This window comes from Lynx rufus, unplaced genomic scaffold (genome assembly GCF_022079265.1).
Source record: "Lynx rufus isolate CCGP_SWC_20201006 ecotype Redwood Valley unplaced genomic scaffold, mLynRuf1.p SCAF_7, whole genome shotgun sequence".
NCBI classification, from domain to species: domain Eukaryota; kingdom Metazoa; phylum Chordata; class Mammalia; order Carnivora; family Felidae; genus Lynx; species Lynx rufus.
Window position 1 is genome coordinate 24,211,270 of NW_025814889.1, and position 25,996 is coordinate 24,237,265.

Consider the following 25,996-nt stretch of genomic DNA (forward strand, 5'->3'; position numbering starts at 1 on the left):
TGTATGGGAGGAGTGTGGAGAAAAAGGAGGACAAGGGAAAGACTGTTGCTCCTATAATTGCTGAGCGGGGAGGGGTGTCCAAAACATGCGGAGGGGTCAACGAAGCAGATTTCAGCTCTTTTGTAGGTTGGGCTTCATGACATATTTGTTGAGGGTCCTGCTATGTAAGGCCCCCCATCCACCTCTGTTTGGTGTTCCTCCAAACATGCTTCATTCACTCCACTCACAAAGGGGTTCAAGTCCAAGGACAATGAATAGACCCTAGAGATAGAAGATAAGAGCTTTTGACAGAATGTCAGAAGAGTCAAGAACTGACATTTCCAACCTAGTGTGTTTTTTTTCTTTCCTTGTTTGAAGTTTTGACTTGCTTCTTCCCAAAATGGCTGATCTGGCTATCAGGGCCTACAGCAGCTTCCTGCTTGGGAAGGAAGGACCCCATCTGGGGCCCTTTGGATGCCAGGAAGATCTCTGGACTTGCTTTTAGAATGAGCTTTAGATTAGAGGTGTTGGGGTCTATTTAGGCCACCATCATCTGGCCCCAATCACCAAAGCCACACCTCAATATTGGGATTTGTGGCCAGAGATTTGTGTCAATAAATAGTAGACATTTTTCTGGAGTTGTTCTCTGAGCATATGGTCAAATTTGATAAATCCGTGTTAACTATATACTACAGCAAAGTCCTTGCCCTCATGTAACCTGTGTTCTAGTAGGGGACAGATAGTAAACTAATAAATATTTGCTTTAATGCCACATGCTGACAAGAGAATGGGGCAGTAGTGGGCTATTTTACAAGATGGTCATAAAAGGTCTTTGTGGAGGTGATATATAGCAGAGACCTACATCGAATGAGGGAGGGAGCCATATAAATGTCTGAGGGAAGGATTGCCCAAGAAATGGAATGGCAAGTACAAAGGCTGAGAGGCAAGAACAAGCTTCATGAGCTCACAGAAGACTAAGAAGACCAGTGCTAGCAGTAGAAAGAGCAAGAGGAGGCAAGGCAGGTGATGAAATAGGGGAGGTAGCAGGGGACTGAAGGCAGTTTTAAAAATCTTTGTGTCCGTGAGCTTAGCAGAAGCTTTCCCTGAGACCCCGTGGTCCACTAAGTAGTTGAATCTGAGTCTCCATTAAAAATTTGGATGTGACCAACAATGGCTTGACATAGTTATAATCAGGTTTCCAAGCTGCTTATCTAAATTGTAATAGAGGGAGAGAAACCAGCATGTCAAGAGACTGAAGTGGTTTGTCTCAGAGCTTTTCCCTATTCACCTTATTCTCCCACCATCCCTAAAGACAGAAAAGATTTATTGTCCCCATTACTGAAGGAAGGAGCTGATGCGTACCCTCTAGTCATAGGGCTAGATGGAATGATGGAGCTCATGCCCCTGCCCCAGCCTGTGGGCTCTCACCCCCACGCATTCTTACTCTGGATAATCTTATCCTACCCAAGCCCAGAAAGCCGGCTTATTTTTTTAATTACAATTATTTTATAACTATACAACCCCATGGTTACTTGCACATATTTTATTTATTTTTTATTTTGTTTTGAGAGAGAGAGAGTATGCATGAGTGCACATGAGCAGGAGTGGGGCAGAGGGACAGAGAATTTTAAGCAGGCTCCACACCCAGTGCAGAGCCCTATGTGGGGCTCAATCTCATGAACACCAAGATCATGACCTGAGCTGAAATCAAGAGTTGGACGCTTAACTGACTGAGCCACCCAGGCCTCCCTATTTGCACATATTTTAAATATCAGCTGAATCATGTAGCCTGTATCTAGATTACTTGTGATTTTTTTAAAAAGGATAGAGAAGTTAATCTCCCATCAATCTTGGATTTTCATTTTGTAAAAAAATAAAAATCAGATGGGTTTTAATATCTATTACCCAAATAGAAATATGATATAGTTCTAAATAAGCCCTAGATTCTAGCAAGTCTATTATTTTTCCAAGATCAGGGTGGAGGAGATACGGGGGATATTCATTAACTCATTCCCCAGCCATTCTGTTGATGAATGACTGATCATCACAAGAGTCTTGATGATTTGGGGACACATCCGAATCCTTGTAGCTTTCAATTTTTGTTCACAGCTTTACCTTCTGAAGCCACCCAGAACCATCTGTCCCTTTCCTCTTACCTTGACACAGCCCTTCAGATATGAAGGCCACCCATGCCACATGGCCTGGTTGCCCTCTGCCCATGAACAAGCATCCTCTGAGCTCTCTTCAAACACCTGGTTTCTGGGCTCCTCAGCTCCCAGCATGCTGCTCTGCTGTGGTTCATCAACAAGTAGGTCCATTAAACATGGTGCCAAGGATTAAAAATGACTCCCCATGTGTTCTCACCAGCACAGAGATGTGCCATTTAAGCTGTTTTCACTGTTTCTTCCTCATTAGGTAGTGTCTTTTTTTTTCCCTTTGGCTCCTTGCTCTCCATGGTCCCTTGCTATTTGTGGATAACATCTAGTGATTTCCCTGCTCTCTTTCCTGAAAATGTAAACAGGCTCAGTGTTCGGTACCTAATCTTCTTTTTCATGCCTCATATCCCTTTTCGTTCCCCATCTTGAAGCCTTCTATTTGGGCATGTGTTTTTTCTTTAAGTGTGTGGCATTTGCTAGAGTGATCAATTATCCTAGGTAATTGCCCCTCATTTGAGAATCCCTATTCTTTCTCATTAAAAAACAGACAAGACTACTTCCTCTCATTGACCAGGTGCACCAGATCTCTTACTTAGCCCCAATTTGCCATTTGGCAGTTTAGTACTATCAAAGGTTTAGGAAAAAACAAAAACAAAAATAAAAGTAAAACCAAGGAATCACTGAGGTAGTAGTAATTAGTGGAAGCTTATTGTGCACACACCAAAAAGAGACTTTGCAAACCCAGAGCGCTCAAACCAAAAGAGGGTATGAGACTCCGAGTATATTGTTACAAGCAGTTTATATAGTATGGCAGCAGTGACTGTTGACTCTTCACAGTGACTGGGAACAGTATTAGAATTCTCTGAAATGAAAGAGCATTGCCTAGTGGTTACCTCATATCAATTTGGGGGAACAATTTAAGTTTCTGTTATGATTTTCAGAGGCAGAAGCAAGATGTGACCCGAGTTGTTAGCCTCACTTGTCATGCAAAATAAGCTAAATTAAGCTCTGCTTGTAGGACTAAACTGATTGTCTGCTCAGGAAATTTTCAAGTCTGGTCACCATTTGTGTTTGGTTTTAACAGTGCTTAGGAGCTCCTTCACTGAGGGGCTTCATTTGAGTGGTTTGTGCTTGCTCAGTGGGCAGCTGGTCCCTCTGTTCTGTGCCATTTCCCCCTGAGCTCTTTCTTCTGGGGGTCACCCAGGGATCTGCTAACGATGCAAGAGAGAACACTTTTTTGTGTTGTTGGGGGAGTCATGCATCTTTACAAACCCAGTTAAGCTTTCTCTCCTAGTTCCCAGGTATCTTGGTAACGACTGTCTACTTTGTCTTTCTGATTGTCAAATGAGGCTAATGGCCCTTTGTCATTACTCCTTGGGTACACTGGGCCTTTTAAACTCCTCTGTCCAGGCCCTCATTTATTGGTTTACATTATTTGCTGCTGTTATCAATGTGATTGCCTCTTGCTTATTAGACACACCCCCTAAAAATATATATGTTAATAGTTCCTGTGCTGCATATATAAGAATTCAGATGAGTCAAAAGTGGGCATTCAGAGAGAGTACACTCCAAACTCTAACTTAAAATTCCAGTCAGCAACCCTTTGGAGATGTAAATTGAGGAAGCAGCTCTCCTTTCGGACAGCTTAATGATGTGTAGTTAATAGTAAGAGGCTGCTGGGCAGATGCCATACAGCTGGGCTTAGGTTAGCCTCTCTCAGTTTTCCAAATTGCCCTGTGATTACAGCCATTGAGATTCAGAATCCTACCCTCGATCAATAACCAAAAGCACAAACAAAGATCTGGCAGTGGCTTGTCAGTGTGGCCTTTTCTGCACACTATCCTCCTCAAGCCAGTGACTGATGCTTTTTCCCTGCTCCTGCCTCAGGATGAGAGGTCGCCTACACAGCAACTAGTTCCTGCGCCAAGTCTGGGGTAAAGAGTGCTGGATTTAAGGCCAACTTCTCTTGAGTGCCCACAATTTCACTGAACTTGAGAGACACTGAGTGTAATCTCTTGGTAGGAAAATATAAGCCTGGAAGCCATATTGTACATAGCTCCTGGAGTCAGTTGACTTGTTTTTATGCCTTATATGTAGAATTGGTTTGGATTATTGTCTGTTGGGGTAGCAGGTCCATTTATAATTTCCAGGGTCTTATTATCTTCACTCAGAAACTCAAGTGAGGGGCCCCTGGGTGGCTCAGTTGGTTGAGTGTCTGACTTGATTTTGGCTCAGGTCATGATCTCATAGTCATGATATCGAGCCCTATGTTGGGCTCTGTGCTAGGTATGGAGCCTGCTTGGGATTCTCTCTCTCCTTCTTTCCCTCTGCCCCTCCCCTGCTTGCCCATGTTCTCTCTCTCTCTAAAAAAAAAAAAGAAGAAGAAGAAGAAAGAGAGAGAAAGAAAGAAAGAAAGAAAGAAAGAAAGAAAGAAAGAAAAAAGAAAAACTCGAATGAATTCAACAACAACCACCACAAAACAACCTGTTCAAAAATGGGCAAAAGACTGGCATATGCATTTCTTTAAAGACAATGTACAATGTGTGCCAATAAGCACACAAAACACTCAACATCAGTAATTATTAAGGAAATACAAATTGAAACCTATAATGAGATACCGCTCCCCCCCATTTGAATGACTATTACCAAAAAACAGAAAATAACAACTACTGGCAAGTTTGGGGAGAAGTTGGAACCATTGGGAACTGCTGGTGGGGATGTAAAATGGGGCAGCTGCTATGAAAAATAGTATGGCAATTCCTCAAAAATAGAATTACCATTGACCCAGCAATTCCATTTCTGGGTTTATACCCAAAAGAATTAAAAGCAGGGCTCAAAGGGATATTTGTACACCCATGTTCATAGCACCATTATCCCCAATGGCCAAATGGTGGAAGCAGCCCAAGTATCCACTGATGGATGAATGGACAGACAAGGAGACTCTGGCACAGGCTGCAACATGGATGAAACTTGAGGACGACTATGCTGAGTGAAATAGGCCAGTCACAAACTAACAAATACTATATGGTTCCACTTACATGAGGCACCAAAGGTAGTCAAATTCATAGAGACAGAAAGTACAGTGGTGGTTGCCAGGGGCTGAGGGAGGGAGGAATGAGGAATTATTGTGTAATGGGTACAGAATTTCACTTTTGCCAGATGAAAAGAATTCCGGAGATGGATGGTTTATGATGGTTGCACAGCTACATAAATGTACCTAAGGCCGCTGAACTGTAACCTTACAAATGGTTACGGTGGTAAATTCTATGTTATGTGCCTTTCACCACAGGTTAAAAAAACAAACCTCAATGGAAGGATGCCATCTTCTCTCAGCAAGCGAGGTTTTTGAGGGAGATTAAAAATAAAAGGAGAAAAAAAAAACAGCTGAAGGAATGGATCTTGAATTTACACACAACTAATTATAAATGTTTTTTTTTTTTAGAGTCATTTTTCTCTCAAGAAGGGAGCTGCAGCTCTGGGGATTGGAACAGACAGCGTGATTCTGATTAAATGCGATGAGAGGTGAGTGCGAATCTGCAACCCTTGTTGGTTGGCAATTTGCAACTTCCACATGTATTATCTTTTAGTCCAAAAATAGGCATTGGCTGGGGGGGCAGCAAACCTACCTCCATCCCTGCTTATGTTTCGCTGTTTCTTTTTCACATGGGCTCTTGCTTGGAGTCCTGGGATGTTGTTCCTCAACGCCGTGGAGCGTTTCATGGCCCTTGACTGAATTGGAACCTTTGTTAAATCAATCAAAATATTCTGCACCAAGCAGGTGCAGAAGGACATTCATCACCTGGGCACTTAAGCAACAACCAGCAGTTTGAGCACTGATTTATGGACGTATCATCATTCTAGGTGCCACGATTGTGTGAACTTGATGGACTGATTACAGAAGGGTGGACAGTTTAGTGAGCAAGAAGTAAATGATGCCCCAGCAACTCATCCACTCTGTGCTGGAACCAAAGGGTTCTCATAAGGAAAATCCCTGCCTTAATAGGCACACAAATGTCATAGGTATTCTGGAAATAGATGTAGGGAGCTTAAAAGGCCTTTCCACTATATCCATGTAAATTTTCATTAGCCTATAGGTCTGTAACCTATAAAAAATTAAATGTAGTCTCCAAAGAATTAAGACATTTCACTAAATTAGAAGGAAGCTACTCAACCATTTATTTTTTCATATGTATTTATTAGATAGACATTTGTGATTGCCCACCATATCATGAGGCTTCAGAAAGCATAAGGTATAATCCTGGTTCCCTGACAGTATATGATCTAGGAGAGATGGGGTCGCACCAGCAGGAGACAGTTTTATGGTTGAATCATGTGGCACAGAGTACATACTCGGTACATTGGTAAGGCTTGGAGGGCTCCATGCAGCAAGGAGAACTTGTGCTTTCAAAAGATTTTCAAAGCTAGGGATGAAGTGGATGGGGAAGGGGAAGATGGGGGCCATTGCAGAGGACTGAACACCACCAGCAAAGCCCCAGAAGTAGGAGTCAGCTTGTGGGGCTTGAGGAATGGGGCCTGACCAGAGGCATTGGGGACGGACAGCCATGGTGAATCCAGTGGGCCATGTGGGATTTTGAAAGCTCAACAAAACAAACTGATTAATGACACCTCTCTCTCTGGGAGGGAAAATTACAAGGGATTGCCACTTTCTAGTTCACACCTTTATGTCTTGCCTGACCTTATTTGATTGCTTACAATGAATACATGTTACTTTTACAATCAGAAAAAGTGATTTTTTTCCTTGTGATGGGGGTGGTGAGGGGAATGCTAAACTTAGCATTTGAGTTTGTTGGGTCAGTAATAAAGGTAACCCGAAAGCATTTTTATCTGAGAAGAGCATGATCGAAATCATCCTTCAGGAAGCAGGAACAGGAGAGACCTGGGTCAGTGAGGCTGGTCGTGAGGCTCTAGCAATACGATGGGTGGGAAATTATTATGAGGAATGGAGCCAGGAAAGCACATTTTGAGGAAGGAGATATATATATATATATATACACAACACACACACATATATATATGTATAATCTGAAGATTTTTTCAAGTTTTGTGGGGTTTTTTTTGAGTGGGAGGGAGAGAGAGGGAGAGAAAGAGTGCATGAGTGGGGGAGAGGCAGAAAGAGAGGGAGAGGGAGAGAAACTCAAGCCCCCAATGTGGGGCTTGAACTCATGAATCTTGAGATTATGACCTGAGCCAAAATCAAGTGTTGGCTGCTTAACTGACTGGGTCACCCAGGTGCCCCAAAAAGTGCTTATATTTTTGCGACTGCCAATACTATAAGGTACTTGAGAACCGAGATTTAAGAAGAAAACTGGCACTGGAAATTTAGCAAAACCTGCTAACTGGGAATAAAACTTTAGGTGACTAACATTTTTCTCAATTGGTAGCCAACTCATGCTCGCTTCGGCAGCACACATACTAAAATCTGTAGCCAACTCTTAAAAGGAGCCTAGAGTCTGAGGAAGAATCATCTAGACAGGCCCTAATTACCTGACCCACTCAGTCTTCTAAGCCAGCCTGGTCAGCAGGTGTTCTTGACTTGAATCCCAGTGGTCTGGCAGATGACCTGGGAGAACAGAGGGAACCCTTCACTCCTCAAGGCATCGATATTACCGCTTCTACTCCTGTCAGATTCAGGTTTTAACAATGCAAGGGGCCTTGGAGTGAGTCAATGAAACCAGCCAACCAGGCATTTCTGGGAGCTAAAGCGTGGCCTGAGGACTACTGACTGAGGGCAGCATCATGGTCCAAAGAGAAGTGCAGGCCTGGAAGAAGGAAGAGCAAGAAGAAAAAGGAAGAATGTTGCAGGAACAGGGAACACAGACAGGGCTGCCGGGAAGAAATGCCAAAAGGTGCCTATCATTCACCAGCAGCAGAGAAAGGAGCAGAAAGCAGAGAATGCTGGGAAACCAGTGGGGTCAAGAATCAGTGACTAGCCAAGTGACCTCACATTTTCACATCAAAGAATTTTATATCAGCAATTTTAGAAGCCACTAGAAAAATTAAAACATGATGTTAAAAATTATTGGTTTTTATCACAAAATACCCTGCAACCTCCCTTCCCCTTACATATACCCATCAGGAGGGTACAGAGGGAAAGGGCCATTAGGAAGTTAGGGCTATGGGGACTTTTTCTCCTTCTACTCATGAGACTTATGGGATGGATGGGGAAGGGAGGAGAGAGCAACACAGGAAGAAGAATAAGAAGGAGAAGAAAGAAAAAAAGATAAGAAATAAGAGATGGGAGAAATGAGGCCCAGGAGGAAACAAAATTTGCAGTGGAAGTATGAAGTGAAGCAAGGAGGAAGGAAATACAATTGATCCTTGAAAACATGGGGGTCAAGGGGCACTGACCCCCACCCCCATCCTGTGCCGTCGAATTTATATATAACTTTTGACATCCCAAAAACTAAACTACTGAGAGCCTGCTGTTGACCAGAAGCCTTACCAATAACATAAACAGTCAACACATATTTTGTGTTATATGTATTACATACTATATTCTTTCCATAAAGTAAGCTAGAGAAAAGAAAATATCATTAACAAAATCAGAAGGAGGGCACCTGAGTGGCTCAGTTGGTTAAGCATCTGACTTTGGCTCAGGTCATGATCTCACGGTTCAGGAGTTCAAGCCCCATGTCAGGCTCTGTGCTAACAGCTTAGAGCTCAGAGCCTGGAGCCTGCTTCAGATTCTGTGCCTCCCTCTCTCTCTGCCCCTCCCCTGCTCACAGCCTCTCTGTCTCTCTTTCTCTCTCAAAAACAAATAAACATTTAAGAAAATCAGAAGTAAAATACATTTATTGTATTGTACTGTATTTATGAAAAAATACCCACATGTAAATGGACCTGCACAGTTCAAACCTGTGTCGTTCAAGGTCAGCAGGTAGAGGGAAAGGTGAGTGGGAGTAGGAAGCACATGAGAGCTTTAAAGAGGACTAAGTGATCATTTTTACCATCTGAAAGGAAATACATGCTTACTTTAAAAAATACAAAATAATGGGGCGTCTGGGTGGCTCAGTCCACTAAGCGTCTGACTTCGGCTCAGGTCATGATCTCGCGGTCTGTGAGTTCGAGCCCCGCGTCGGGCTCTGTGCTGGCAGCTCAGAGCCTGGAGCCTGTTTCAGATTCTGTGTCTCCCTCTCTCTCTGACTCTCCCCCGTTCATGCTCTGTTTCAAAAATAAATAAACGTCGGGGCGCCTGGGTGGCGCAGTCGGTTAAGCGTCCGACTTCAGCCAGGTCACCATCTCGCGGTCCGTGAGTTTGAGCCCCGCGTCAGGCTCTGGGCTGATGGCTCAGAGCCTGGAGCCTGTTTCCGATTCTGTGTCTCCCTCTCTCTCTGCCCCTCCCCCGTTCATGCTCTGTCTCTCTCTGTCCCAAAAATAAATAAACGTTGAAAAAAAATTTAAAAAAATAAATAAATAAATAAACGTCAAAAAAAATTTAAAAATACAAAATAACAGGGAAAAATTGTAATTCCACCACCCAAATATTATCACTAATTCCATATTTGTGTCAAAACCTTGAATATCTTTTTCAAACCATAGAGGTGTGGGGTTTTTTTTCTTTTTCTTAAAGGTTTTTAATGTTTATTTATTTATTTATTTTGAGAGACAGAGAGCAAGCAGGGGAGGAGTAAAGAGAGAGGGAGAGAGAGAGAATCCCAAGCAGGTTCTGCACTGTCAGTGCAGAGCTTGATGCAGGGCTTGATCTCACAAACTGTGAGATCATGACCTGAGCCGAAATCAGGAGTCAATATCTAGAGTCAGACAATTAACCGACTGATCCACCCAGGTGTGCCCCTCTTTTCCTTTTTTAATTTACATATTTGTGGTTACGTTTCTTTTCCTAGCTAGACATGATAAGCATTTCTCCACATTGTTACAAACATGCTTAACTACATAATATGTGAGGAGTGACTATGTGAGAAAGCACAGAAGTGATAGTACTTTGAAGGGCAGACTCCAGAGCTGGACTGTTTTGACACCCTATCCTTCCTATCTCAGCTCCAGCACCAGCTTGGGCAGATCCTTATCTGTCTCACTTTTCTTATCTGAAAAAAGGAAAAAGGAAAGGCCCTGCTTCATAGGGTTGTTACGAAGATTAAATGTGTTCGCAAATGTAAAATACTAAAAATTATATGTAGTAGAAAGCAAGCACAAAATATTACTCCCCTCGTGTTCATTTCCTCGTTTCTGGTGTTGCTGTTATAAATAACCTTTCTATCCTTCAGTGAATATTCTTATGTGCCCAGGGCTTCTCTATTTATGATTATTTCTTAGTACAGTTGCTAACTTAAATTATATAAATATTCTTAAGGAAAGTGATACATCAGACCATATTGCCTTTCAAAGGTTTTGCCAGTTTATTCTCCTAGCGGTATTGTATGAGAGCATGTTGGAGGAAAAGCTCAAAGCTGTGTTGGTAGTGAAATGCAGTCTTTAATTCTATATTGATAATTCATATCATCTCTACAGAATGAGTTTAAGACAGAGTGTGGTCTAATGGATTAAATGCAATTGAAGTGTTTGGGGTCAGGAGCCAAGGAGCAGGCTTTGGACAGTCATTCCAGTCATCCCGACTGGACAATAGCCACCCTTCCAGTCGGAATCAGTTAAAACATGCTTGGCAGCCATTTTGTTTTTATTCTTTCCCCTCCTTGTGAAAGTCAGATGTGCAGTTCAGAAAATCACTTGAGGCTGACAAAGTGTGTATCTGCATTCTCGTTTCTCCTAATGTGCTTTGCAAAGTTCATCCAGGTTTTGCAAAACATGAACGTGGACCTGCTCTGGAAGACATTCATTTCTTACAGTTACTCTGACTCTGCATGTTAGTCTGTCAATGGAGGGGGTGATAGGTTTTATCTTGTTCTCATCAGACAGTTGACTTAGTAGCAAGCTCACAATGAAGCAAAATGTCCTAGTGAAGAGTGGTCTGTGCCTTTCTTTCTTTTTTTTTTCAATTTTTTTTCATGTTTATTTGTTTTTGAGAGAGAGAGAGACAGAGAGACAGAGTGCAATCGAGGGAGGGGCAGAGAGAGAGGGAGACACAGAATCCAAAGCAGGCTCCAGGCTCTGAGCTGTCAGCACAGAGCCTGACGTGGGGCTCAAACCCATGGAGCATGAGATCATGACCTGAGCCAGAGTCAGACACTTAACTGACTGAGCCCCCCAGGCGCCCCTGTGCCTTTCTAACAACAAGCCCAAAGCCACATATGGAAGAAAATACTGCAAGATACTGTCTCTTAATTAGTAATCACAGGGGCTCAGTTTGGTAACCCATTCAAAGTGAAACATGGTTCTCAGTTAAAACTCAAATAAAGAGAACTACATAATAAATCTTCATTTATTTGGAAAAGGTTGTTTCAGAGATAAAAATCAAAAAGCATATTTAACTTTGTTATTACTCTAATAAGTAAAGTAAGGCAATGGAAAACTGCATTTCACCATGTCTTACATTTGAATGTGAAGAGTGCTCTATTTTTGTAAAAATTGTTAAATTCAAAAGAGGAAAATGTGCTAGATGCATCCTTGATTTCCTAAGATCTAGTTTAAGAGTTCTTTTTCCTTATAACCAAAAAGTTGAATCTTCACAGTATTGAGATTAATGGATTTTTATTTTAGTGTGATTAGGTCTAATATTTTTTGGGATCCAAATTAGTGCTTCATTGATGGTGTCTAAGGATAGAGAAGAAAAGTATGAGTTAATATCTAGAGAAAAATAAATATTTGCGAAAGAGGAGTGAGTGATATTTTAGAATTGGATTAGGCCACTAAACAAAAAGATGTTTCCCAAGAGTTCAGACAGCAGAGGGGAGAAAACTTCTATACAGAGTTCCCATATGATAGATGTGGGAGCCTATGAGAGGCTTCTTTGGATGTAGGCAGTGGCCTTGACTGGAAACACAGTCGTGAACAAGGTAGACATAGTCACAGATGCTACAAAACTTAGTCTAGTGTGCAAAGGCAGACTTGGGAACATGGGATAACACTTGAGAAAGGTATGTGCTGTGTGAGGGCAAGTACAGGTTGCTATTGATTCACATGTAATTCTACATCCAGAGGGAGGATGATGGGAATTAGCTAGTGAAGAGGAAAGAATGTTCCAGGCAGAGGCCATAGCACATTCTAAGTCATGGATGTGAGGGAAGTTGGCTTGCCCAAGGAACTGAAAAGAAGTTCTGGGGAGAAATGGTCAGAATGTCCTCATCATGAAGGATTCTATGAGCCATGTTTCGACTTTAGGTTGAAGACATGAGATGTCACCGAAGGGTTTTGAGCAGCAAAGTGACATCATATTTTACCATTAGAAAGATCATTTTAAATGCAGAGTGAATTGTAAGTTGGAGGCTGGAAGTTGGTAGCTGCGGCAATGATATGAGTTGATGCTGAATGGTGCTGACCTGATGTCAGCTGGAATGAATGCTGGAATTAATAGGAATTATCGACTGGTTTTTATGCAGGTTGAAAGAAGAATCAAGGATGAATGACAGCCTTCTGGCTTGTCAGCTAAGTCCGTGTGGTGCTGTTCTCTGAGATAAGGAACCCTGGCCAAAGTGAAAAGTTCAAGTTTGAATATGTCAAGTTTGCAGAGCTTATAAGATGGCCAAGTGAGGATTCAGATAGGCATTCTGAAATATGAGCCTGAAGCTCTGAAATTACACAATGGAAGCCACACAGAGTGGGGCTAGGAAAGAACTCTAAGTAGCACCTACATTTTAGGGATAAGCAGACTTATGGGAGTCTTGCAGTGGAGACTGAGAAGGAACAGCCAGAGTTGTTGTTAGAGGAGAATCAGGAATGGGGGCCATGAGGGCCATGAGAATCTTTCTAGAAGAAGTGGTTAACGGCCTCAAATGCTACCAATAGATGAAATTGAGGGTCAACAGCTGCCCATCAGCTTTAGTTATGAGGAGGTAGCTGGTGAGTTTGGGAAGAGTAGTTTCAATAGAGGGGTGGGGCACCTGGGTGCCTCAGTCGGTTAAGCCTCTGACTTCGGCTGAGGTCATGATCTCACAGATTGTGAGTTCAAGCCCCACATCGGGCTCTGTGCCTACAGCTCAGAGCCTGGAGCCTGCTTCAGATTCTGTGTGTGTGTCTCTCTCTGCCCCTCCTCCACTCATGCTCTCTCTCTCTCTCTCTCTCTCTCTCTCGCAAAAATAAATAAACATGAAAAAAAATCAATAGAGGGGTGAGGGCAAAAGGCAGTTTGTAGTGGGTGAAGGGCGGGTGGAGGGGAGGGAAGAGTGAACAGATATAGACAGCCTCTCTACAGGTTGAGCCATGAAGGGAAGCAGGGAGGATAGAAGCTGGAGCAGGTATTGAATTCAGGATGGTTTTTGGTTTCATTGTTTTAAGGAGGGTGCTTAAGGCATATTTCACTGTGAGATGAAGGACCTGCTAGGGAGAAAAAATGTGAATTATATGAAAAGAAGGGATAAAATAGAAGTTAATTTCTCTTGTGAGTTCCTTATTCCTTTGGCTAAAATTGTGTAGGGTCTTTCTCTGCAGAACTCATAAGAGCTCTGCTGTTATCTTACATTATACAACTAGAAGGAAGCAAGAGAGAGAAAACAGGAGAGAAAACAGGCTCTGGAAGGACAAGGGAAAGATTAGGGACCTGTGAGTGGAGGAGGGGCAAAGCCCTGGGCTTACACACACTGTGTGTGTGTGTGTGTGTGTGTGTGTGTGTGTCACATTTTCCTTATACCTAGTAGTTAAATTATTTGATCATATGATCACATGGTATTTCTCTTTTTAATTTTTTGAGGAACGTCCATACTGTCTTTCACAGTGGCTGCACCAGTTTGCATCCCACCAACAGTGATTGAGGGCTCGTTTTTCTCCACATCCTCATCAACCCTTGTTCTTCCTTGTCATTTTGATTTTAGCCATTCTAACTGCTATAAGGTTGTATCTCATTGTGGTTTTGACTTACATTTCCCTGATGATGAGTGGTGTTGAGCATCTTTTCATGTATCTGTTGGCCATCTCTATGTCTTCTTTGAAAAAGCATCTGTTCGGATCCTCTGCCCATTTTTAATTAGATTATTTGATCTTTTTGTATTGAATTATCTAAGTTCTTTTTATATTTTGGGTACCAACCCCTTAGTGGATGTGTCATTTGAAAATATCTTCTCCCATTCAGTAGGTTGTCTTTTTGTTTTGTTGATGGTTTCCTTTGCTGTGTAAAAGTTTCTTATTTTGTTGTAGTCCCAAAAGTTTATTTTCACTTTTGTTTCCTTTGCCTTAGGAGACATATCTAGAAAAAGGTGCTATGGTTAATGTCAGAGTGGTTTCAGGTTTCACATTTAGGTCTTTAATCCATTTAAAGTTTCAGTATGCATGCTTTAGAGTTCTGTTTCTCTCCGTGTATATAATTCAATATTATATCTTGAATGTAATAAATATTTTAATATTACAAATATAAATTATATGTATATTATAGATACAGATTTTTCTGAACCATTTAAGAATTCCATGCAGACATCAGGCCGCTTTGCCCCTTAATACTTCAATGTGCATTTCCTAAGAACAAAGATACTCACTTACATAACCATAGTACAATGATCAAAATCAGGAGATCTGCCCTTGACACAAGACAATTATTAATCAATATACCTTATTCAAATTTCATCAGTTGCCCCAATAATATTCTTTAGAGCTATTTATTCCCAGTCCAAGATCACACATTATGTTCAGTTGTCATGTGTCTTTAGTTTCCTTTAATCTGGAATGTTTCCTCATTCTTCCTTTGTCTTTCATGATATTGATATTTTTGAAGAGCATATTTATTTGGAAGAATATTTCTTAATTTGGGTTTGTCTCATATTGCCTCATGGTTAGATCCAAGCAATGCATTTTAGGCAGGAATTCCAGGGGGGTGACCCTTGTCTTTCACAGTTGTTCCTCCTCAGGAGGTTTGTCATGTTATCAGTAATGTCAACTTAGGGTAGTGTCTGCCAGATTTCTCCCCTGCAAAATGACTATTCTTACTTTGCAGGTTATCTTCTAGGAGATGCTTCACAACAATATAAATATTCAGCTCCTCCTGAAACATTCACTCACTAATGTAGCATCCATTGAAGGTTCTTGCCCGAATTATGACTATGATGGTTGCAAAACAGTGGTGTTCTAACTCCATCACTCCTTCTCTATTTATCAGTTCCTGTCATTCTACTATAAGGAAGACCTCTCCTCACTCTGTGTGTGTATGTGTGCGTGTGTGTGTGTGTGTGTGTGCGTGTGTGTGTGTGTGTGTGTGTGTGTATTTACCATGAGTATGGACTCATAGGTGCATTTAGAAATTAATTCTCTCTAGTGGTGCCTGGGTGGCTCAGTCAGTTAAGCATCTGACTCTTGGTTTCAGCTCAGGTCATGATCTCGCAGTTCATGAGTTCTAGCCCCTCATGGGGCTCTGTGCTGATGGTGAAGAGCCTGCTTAGGATTCTCTCTCTTTCTTTCTCTCTCTCTCTCAAAATAAATGAATAAACTTTTTAAAAAAAATTTTAAAGAAATTAATTCTCTTTAGCACTCTCTCCCCGTTTTTCCATCTCTTATTCCTCCCTTCAGGGTTTCCTTTAAATTATCTAAACTGTTGTAAAACCTTATAGAAAACAAATCTGAACAAGACAGGTGATACCTGGTTGGCAGAGGACTAGAGGAGTCACTGGCCATCCTTGTAATTCAAGATTTCTGTTAGGTATTATGATGAATACTTGTATACCACAAAGTGAACGCTTATGTTTTTGTATAAATTTTAGTTTTTTATTTTCACACATCTCTCAGCTTTATAAATTACAGTTAGATAACATTTCCTTGTGCTTATTAAGTACGACACTTTATCATTCTGTTGATTTAAACAATTGAAAATGTAAATAATCTGGGGTCATTATACTCTTTTATTAAATTAGCTGACTTGTGGCCAGTGTCTGAAGGCAGTTAGGGAAGCTAATTAACTCTTTCAGATCCCCGGGGAGCTATTGAGTGCACTGTGATAGGATAGATTTCACAGAGACCTTGAATCAATTACTACTGAGCAGGGCTGGGGTAAGCCCTCTGAGTGTCATATTTCCTATGGGTTTACATGCAGAGAATTCAGAGGTGCTAGAGGTGTATGCACTTCATTATGTCCTATATCAGGAAGGATTATAAAATAATAATTGGCGACACTTACTGAGTGTTTATTATGTGCCAGGCAGACTCCTGAGCACCTTATACAATTGATCTAGTTAATGCATTTATTAGAGACACAGAAGAGTATATCCCCTCACACGTACCTGGTGCTGACACAGTTTGTGAAGAGTTTCTATGTACACAATAGTCCTCAGCAGTATGGTAAGTCCACCTTCCTCCCTTTGACTCCTAACCCTGGAAGAGGGGCATCATGTCCAAGATCACTTAGCTGGGAAGTGAAGAAGAATCAGGGCTTGAACTCAGAAGACAGCTCCTAGTGTTTACTGGTTGAACATGGTCCTTTGTCCCCCTTTCCCCAGTTTTTAAATTGTGGTAAAATACACTTAAAATTTGCCATCCTAACCATTTTTAAATCGACAGTTCAGTGATAATGGAGTACATTCATTTTGTTGTGCACCCATCACCATTATCCATCTCCAAAACTCTTTTCACTTTGCAAAACTGAAACTCTACATCCATTACACCAAAACCTCCCATCCCCCCTCTCTTCCCACCCCTTGGCAACCACCTTTCTACTTTCTGTCACCATGAATTTGACCACTCTAGGTACCTGACTCTTTTTTGTCCTTTTGTGATTGACTGATTTCACTTAGCATAATATCCTCAATGATGATCCATGTTGTAGCAAATGTCAGCATTTCCTTCCTTCCTAGGGCTGAATGATAAAATTTCATTGTATGTGTGTACCCCTTGGTATGCCTCCACATCTTAGCTATTGTGAATAATGCTGCTATGCCCACGTGTATGCAAATATCTCTTTGAGCCTTGCTTTTAATTCTTTTGGGCATATACTCAGAAGTGGAATTGGCAGACAATATGGTAATTGTATTTTTAATTTTTTGAGGAACTGACATACTGTTTTCCATAGTGGCTGCATTATTTGACATTTCCACCAACTGTGTGCAAGCATTCCAATCTCTCCATATCCTTGTCAACACTTGCTATTTTCTGGTTTGTTTGTTTGTTTGTTTTAATGTTTATTTATTTTTGAGGAAGAGAGACAGAGCGTGAGTGGAGAAGGGGCAGAGAGAGAGGGAGTTACAGAATCTGAAGCAGGCTCCAGGCTCTGAGCTGTCAACACAGAGCCCAAAACAGAGCTTGAACTTATGAGCTCTGAGATCATGACCTGAGCCAAAGTCGGACACAACCGACTGAACCACCCAGGCACCCCTGTTTTGTTTTTTTTTTTTAATAGTAGCCATACTAATGGGTGTGATAGTTATCTCCTTGTGATATTGATTTGCATTTCTCTAATGATTAGTGATGTCAAATACCTTTTCATGTGCTTATTAGCCATTTGTACATCTTTTTTGGAGCAATGTCTATCTAAGTCCTTTGCCCATTTTTAAAAATAATTTCACTTGCTTATTTTTACTTTTTTGAAGATATATTTTTCCATTCTTACTGAAGTATAACTGACAAATAAAAATTATATATATTTAGTGTATACAGTATGATGATTTGTGATATATATACATACATTGTAAAATGATTACAATCAAGCTAATTAACATATCTATCACCTCACACAGTTACCATTTGTGGGGGGGGAAGGGGGTAGTGACAATTCTTAATGTCTACTCTCTTAACAAACTCTATACAAAATAATATTATTAAGTCATCATTAGACTTACTAGAACTTATATTAGATCCCTAGAACTTACTCATCTTATAACTGAAAGTTTGTACTCTTGGGGCAACATTTCCCCATTTCTCCCACTCAATAGCTCCTGGCAATCACCATTCTACTCTCTGCTTCTATGAGTTTGATTTTTTTCAAATATATATATATATATATATATATATATATATGTGTGTGTGTGTGTGTGAAATTATACAATATTGGGGTGCCTGGGTGGCTCAGTCAGTTAAGCGTCCACCTTGGGCTCAGGTCATGATCTCACAGTTCGTGAGTTTGAGTCCCGCGTCGGGCTGTGTGCTGACAGCTCAGAGCCTGGAGCCTGTTTCAGATTCTGTGTCTCCCTTTCCCTCTCTCTGCCCCTCCCCCACCCTACTCAGTCTCTCTCTCACACTCTGTCAAAAATAAATAAACATTAAAAATTTTTTTAAAAAAGAAATTATATAATATTTGTCTTTCTATGTCTGGCTTATTTCTCTTAGTGTAGTATCTGCCAGGTTCACCCATGCTGTCATAAATTTCCTTCTTTTTATGCTGAATAATATTCCAGTGTGTGTGTGTGTGTGTGTGTGTGTGTGTGCACGCGTGTGTGTGTATCACATTTCTTTATCCATTCCTTCACTAATTAACTCTCAGATTGTTTCCTAATCTTGCCTATTGTGAATAATGCTGCAGTGATGATGGGAATGCAGATATCTCTTTGCAATACTGACTTCATTCCCTTTGGATATTTAACAAGGAGTGGGATTCATGAATCATACAGTAGTTCTATTTTTAATTTTTAAGGAACCTCTATACTGTTTTCCATAGTGTTTGCACCAGACGAAGGTTCTCTTTTCTCCACACCCATATCAACATTTATTATTTCATGTCTTTTTGATAATAGCCATCCTCATAGGTATGTGGTGATATTTCACTGTAGTTTTGCTTTGCATTTCCCTGATGGTTAATGATGTCAAACACGTTTTCATATGCCTGTTTGTCATTTATATGTCTTCTTTGGAAAAATATCTATTCACGTCTTTTGCCCATTTTTAAATCAGTTTATTTGGGTTTTGCTATTGAGTTGTAGGAGTTCTTTATATAATTTGGATATTAATCCTTTATCAGATATTTGGTTTACAAATGTCTTCTCCCGTGCCATAAATTGCCTTTTCATTTTGTTGATCTTTTATTTTGCTATGCAGAAGGTTTTTGTTTGTTTTATTTTATTTTAGAGAGACAGCAGGGGAGAGGGGCACAGGAAGAGAGAGAGAATCTTAAGCAGACTCCACACAAGCGTGGAGCCCAACAAGGGGCTTGATCCCACAACCCCAAGCTCATGACCTGAGCCTAAATCAAGAGTCGGATGCTCAACCAACTGAGCCACCCAGGCACCCTATCTGTGCAGAAGGTTTTTAGTTTCATGTAGTCCCACTTGTTTCTTATTGCTTTTGTTGCCTTTGCTTTCAGTGTCAAATCCAAAAAAGTATAGCCAAGACTGATGTCAAGGAGCTTACTGCTTATGTTTTCTTCTAGGATTTTTATGGTTTCAGGTTTTATAATGAAGTCACTAATCTATTTTGTGTTAATTTTTGTCCATGGTGGAGATAGTGATCCTGTTTCATATTTTTGTATGTGGCTGTCTAGTTTTCCCAGCACCATTTATTGAAGGGCCTATCCTTTCCACATTGTGTATTTTTGACACCTTTGTCAAAGGTAATTTGACTGTACATTCATGGGTTTATTTCTGGGCTCTTTGTTCTGTTTCATTGATCCATGTGTCTATTTTTACGCCAGAACCATACTGTTTTGATTACAATATGTTTGTAATACAGTTTGAAATCAGGAAATCTGATGCCTCCAGATTTGTTCTTATTTCTCAAGATTGTTTTGGCTATTTGGACTCTTTTGTGGTTCCATATAAATTTTAAGATAGTTTTTTATATTTCTGTGAAAAATGCCATTTGAATTTTGATAGGGAGAGGATTTTAGGTAATGTGGACATTTTAACAACCTTAATTCTTCCAATCCATGAACACAGTACATCTTTCCATTTGTGTCTTCTTTCATCAATATCTTATAGTTTTTAGTATACATATCTTTTACTCCTTGGTTAAATTTATTTCAAAATATTTTATTCTTTTTCATGCTACTGTAAATGGGACTGATTTTTTATGTTAATTTCATATCCTGCAACTTTATTAAATTTATTACTTCTAACTGGTTTTTGGTAGTCTTTACGGTTTTCTATATATAAGATCCTGTCCTGTGCAACAGAGACAATTTAACCTCTTCCTTTCCAATTTGAACGTCTTTTTTTTTCTTTTTCTTGCCTAATTGCCCTGGCTAGGACTTCCAGTACTATGTTAAATAGAAGCGGTAAAAGTGGGCACTCTTGCCTTCTTCCTGATCTTAGAGGAAAATATTTCAGCTTCTAATCATTAAGTACAATTGGATTGTCATACATGACCTTCATTATGTTGAGGTGGGTTCCCTCTAACCCCAGTTTATTGAGAGTTTTTATCATGAAAAGATGTTGAGTTTTGTCAAATACTTTTTCTGTCTATATTGAGATAACCATATGATTCTAATCCTTCATTATAGTGGTGTATCAAATTGATTGATTTGCAGATGTTGAACCATCCTTACATCCCAAGGATAAATCCCACTTGATTATTGTGTATGATCCTTTTAATGTATTGTTGAATTTGGTTTGCTAGTATTTTGTGAGAATTTTTGCATGTATGTTCATCAGAGATATTGGCCTGTAATTTTCTTTTCTTGTAGTGTCCTTATCTGGCTTTGGTATGAGGGTAATGCTAGTCTCATAAAATGAGTTTGGCAATGTTTCTTCCTCTTCAACTTTTTTGAAGAGTTTGGGAAGGATTGCCATTAACCCTTTAAATGTTTGGTAGAATTTACCTATAAAAGCATCTGGTCCTGGGCTTTTCTTTGTTGGAAATTGTTGGGTATTGCTTTTATCTCTTTACTTGTTATTGGTCTCCTCAGAAATTCTGTTTCTTCATGATTCAGTCTCAGTAGGTTGTATGTTTCTTGGAATTTCTTTACTTTTTCTACATTATCCAATTTGTTGACATAATATTTTTTAGAGTAGTCTCTTATGATATTTTGTATTTATGTAGTATGAGTTGTAATGTTTCCTTTTTCCTTTCTAATTTTATTTCTCCCTTTTTTCTCTTGGTTAGTCTGGCTAAAGGTTTGTCAATTTTGTTTCTTTTTTGTCAAAAAGCCAGATCTTAATTTTGTTGATCTTTTCTATTATCTTTCTAGTCTCCATTTATTTCTGCTCTAATCTTCATTGTTTCCTTCCTTCTGCTAAACTTTAGGTTTGTTTGTTATTACTTTTCTAGTTCATTGAGATATAAAGTCAGATATTTTGAGATATTGGTTTTTTTAATATAATATAGCCATTTACACTATTAAGTTCCCTCTTAGAACTGATTTACTGCACCTCATAAGTTTTGTTATGATGTATTTCATTTTTATTTGTCCAAAGATACTTTCTGATTTCTTTTTTATTTCTTCCTTGATCTACTGGTTGTTCAGCAGTGTGGTTTTCATTTCCACATACTTATCGTAATTTTTCCAATTTTCTTCTTTTTAATTGATTCCTACTTTCATGCCACTGTGGTTGGAAAAGATAGTTGACGTGATTTCAATCTTCTTAAATTTGTTAAGATTGGTTTTGTGGTCTAGCATATGATCTATCGTGAAGAATGTCCATGTGCATTTGAGAACAACGTGTTTCTGTTGCTGTTGGATGTAATGTCATATGTGTCTCTAGGTCACCTTTGACTTAGGTTGTTTGGGTCTTTGTTATTGTTGTTGTTGTTGTATTGAAGGAGTGCTTTATATATTCTGGATGTTAATCCTTTATCAAGTTTTACAGAAACTTGGAACTATTTTCTTTCTTCCATTCTATAGGATGCTTTTTATTCTGTTGATAGTATCTTTTATTGCACAAGAGTTTTTAATTTTTGAGGTCCAATTTGTCTATTTTTCCTTTTTTTTGTTTGTGCCTTAGGCATCATATCCATGAAAATATGCATTGCCAGATCCAATCTCATGAAGTTTTGCCCTATGTTCTCTTCTAAGAGTTTTATAGTTTTAACCCTTATATACAGGTCTTTGATCAATTTTGGGTTAATTTTTGTATATGGTATTAGGTAATGGATAGCCCCTTCTTTAAAAAAAAAAAAAACAACAAGATTCTTTTCTTATTCTAGAAACAGAATATATTCATTATAAAAAATAGGAAAATAGAAGGATCTAGACATAATCTCCTAACACTCTGGTGTATATAGTTCCAAACATATTATGTATATTTAAATATAAAACCTACTGATTAGAACTTTGTTTTTTACATAATAAAATATAATGAGCAACTTTCATGTCATTAGACATTCTCCCATATCATTTTTAAATGTTTATTTATTATTTATTTTTGAGAGAGAGATGTTGCAGGGAGTATGGCCAGAGTCACAAAAGATGAGTCCGCAAAGTGCAGTTAAGTGAACGTCCTCATACTCAGAATAAGTCAGAATGAGGCCCCAACTCCAGAATGAAGCTTCTTTTTATTAGGATAATTGCTAAAGACTATGTGCATAAAGTCAGCTAAGCAAGTGTGTCAATCAGTCTAATGGTTTAGCTTTTCATGGTTGAATTTCGAATGAATTGGTTTCTATAACACTAGGAAGGGTCAGGTGTGAGGAGGATCTGGCCCTGGACAATGTTAATGGCTCTTGGCGTTCCTTACGTTTCTTGTTCCTTAGGAGCTGAGCCACAGCAGCGTTCAGCTGTGTAAACATGTCCTAAGGCCTTGCACCTTCTCCAGCCCTTCCCTTTTGAAGTCTTTTCTTTGATGCTTCTCTCCTGCATCTCCAACAGAGAGAGAGAGAGAGAGGGAGACAGATTCCCAAGCAGGCTCCTGTACTGTCAATGCAGAGCTTGATGTGAGGCTCCAACTCACAAACCATGAGATTTGTGATTCACAAACCTGACCCGAAATCAAGAGTTGGATGCTTAACTGACTGAGCCACCCAGCACCCCTCCAATATCATTTTTAATTACTATTTAATAATCTATTGTTTGGAATTTATATTACTTAACAAATCTGTTGTTAGACATTTAAGCTACTTTAAATTTTTACTATTTAAAAAAATTGCTAATATAAATATCAGTGTGGCTAAATATTTGCATGCATACTTATATTATTTTCGTAGGAAAAATTCCTAAAAATAGAATTTCTGAGCCCCAGACTATGTCTGCACTAAGAGTTTGGATACTTGCTGGCATGTTGCCCTTCAGAAAAGAACCAGCCAATTTACACTCCCCCTAAGCAGCATACAGGGCTGACTATTCACCATGTTCTTACTAGTCCTAGGAACTAAAACCTTTAAGTGACCTGCGTCAATTTGATAAATGAAAACTGTTTTTTTATTATTTTCATTTGAAGTTTTGATAATTAGCAAAGTTGAGCATTTTATTCTTTTCAGTCATTCGTTAGTGAAAAAGAACACAAAACACTTTTTGTATATATGCTGTAAATATTTTCCAAAATGTATCGTTTGCTTTTTAATTTTATTTATGGTATTTGTAAAAATACCTCCTTTTTTGGTAGTCAGAGCTATCATCAATTATCCATTTTCTACCTCTGGGGTGTCTCCCCCATTCTTAGTACATGCTAATATTCATCTTTTTTCCTAGAACCTTTATATTATTATTTTAATAGTTGATCTAACTGAAATTTATTTTGATATATGGTGCCTGAGAGGTACCTAATTATGTTTTTATTTTTTATCCACTTAGTTTTTGCCAGATGTTGTCTCAACACCATGTGAGATCCAAAAAATTATTCTTTAATCACTTCCTAATTTTACTTTTGTTCCACTGATTTGCCCATTTGGCTCAATTGCCATTCCTTTTTAATCACTATAGTGTTATAATATGTTCTACACTCTAGTAAAGAAAAATCTATAACCTCCCCTTTTTTAATTTTTTTAATTTTTTTAAACCCTCCCCTTTTTTTTAAATTGAATATTCTTAATATTGTTTTCATCCACTTGTACCTTAGAATTATTTTCTCAGATTCTCATTCCCCTAAAACTCCCAGTGGAGAGCTGGTTGGAATTGTGTTGAGATCAATTCTGTGTATTTGCAGTGTTGAGTTTTCTCATCAAATAACATGTGTCTCTCCATTTATTCAGATATTTTTTGCATTCTTTGGTAAAGATCTGTATTTTTCTTCTTATACGTTATTTCTGTTTACTCATGTATAGGTACAGAAAGTAATTATTATCTTACCCCTTCCTTCCATTCTTTGTATTCTTGCAACAATTTGTACTTGGTTCGATGTTAATCTGTAATTTCCTCTGTATTATATTTTAAAACATATTCCAGATTTTTATAGCTATATTATAAGATATGCTGATAAGCTTTTCTGAACTACCTTTGACAGATTTTGCTTTTAGTATTAGCTAGTTTCTAGAAATGATCCAATAGATCCCCATTGTCTTCTCTGTAAGAGTTTAGAGCGTACTACCTCCCAATAGTAGAATTGTTAAAATTCACTATTAAAACATCTGGGCCTGTCATTTTAGGTGATGGGTTTTGGGCAACTTTTTTCTCACTTATTTGGTTATTGGTCTTTTCAAATTTTCTACATATTCTGGAATCATTTCTTTTAACTTATATTTTATCAGGGAAAAATTATATATTTACTCAAAATTTTAAGATTAGCATAAAATTCTACATCTAATTTTTTTATAATTCTAAAATATCTTTTTCCATAACCTCTTTTCTTATTTCAAATGTGATATTTTCCCTCTTTTTTCTTTTTTTAAATGCTTATTTATTTATTTTGAGGGGCAGGAGAGGGACAGAGAGATAAGGAGAGAGAGAATCCCAAGCAGACTCTGTGCTGTCAGCATAGAGCCCCACACGGGGCTCAGTTCCACAAATGGTAAGGTCATGACATGAGCCAAAAACAAGAGCTGGACCCTTAACTGACTGAGCCACCAGGCAGCCCTACATGTTTTCTTTTTGCTGAACTAACCAGATACTTGTATATTCACTGATCTTTTCAGTGTGCCAGCTTTTGAATTTATTAATTTAGTTTACTTTCTAAAGTTTCTAATCCATTGAAAAATTCATTCATTACCCCTACCTACCTTGTTTGTTTTTATTTTCTTAGCTTCTTGGATTAAACATTTAGTTATTTTTATTCCCTGTTATTTAATTTCAAAAGCATGTCAGGCTATTCATTTTCCTCTGAGAATGATTTAGGATGTTTCTCATATTTTTATATGTAGTATTCCCATGTCATTAATTTTTAATGTTCTGTAATTGTAGTTTTTATTTCCTCCTTGGTTCAAAACTTATTTGGAATAGCCAAGTATGTTTCCTTACATGGTGATTGAACTTCTATCATCCACTTCTTCTCTGTACCAGTGTGTTCAGGGAAGAGGAGTGGCAGATTTGGGCAGTTGAGGCAGTGATAAGAGATGGCCGGCATACCTTCTTGCCCTCAGACAACTTTCCTTTGTCACACACTTCTCTGTGCGCTCTAAGGCTCGCACCCAATGGCAGCAATCTGGAGCCTTCATATGAAAACAAAAGTAGCTCCTTACCATATCATGCTTGGGGTCCTCAATTGCACATCACTTGAATTGTTGCATAGTGAGTGAGTGACTGAATGTGTGTGTGTGTGTGTGTGTGTGTGTGTGTGAAGTAAATGCTTTTGGAGAAGGTAGATCTTTTTTAAAAAATTGTTAGAATTAGATACAAAAATCACGAAAAATATCCTGCTCCCATATCCTGGCCATAATGCTAAGTGATCTCATTGTGCATATTGGAAAACAAATCTTAAAAGGAAAATATGATTATCTGTTAAAGTTCTTTTTCCAAATCAAACTACATATTAAAGGGACCAAGGAAGTTTACTGTTTCTAATTATGGTAAAATTTTTGGCAGAGGGTTTGGTTTTCTAATACAAGTACTGTTTTGACTTTTT

General features: G+C 39.0%; 1 protein-coding gene across 1 annotated transcript in view; it reads left to right on the forward strand.

Annotated features, from left to right (window-relative positions):
• Window positions 1–25,996, forward strand: part of GAD2 (glutamate decarboxylase 2) — an 84,097-nt gene that overhangs the window by 19,268 nt on the left and 38,833 nt on the right. Inside the window, exon 8 of the mRNA XM_047066594.1 lies at window positions 5,578–5,657. Coding sequence (XP_046922550.1) covers window positions 5,578–5,657 — 80 coding nt within the window. The remainder of the gene's footprint in view (window positions 1–5,577; window positions 5,658–25,996) is intronic.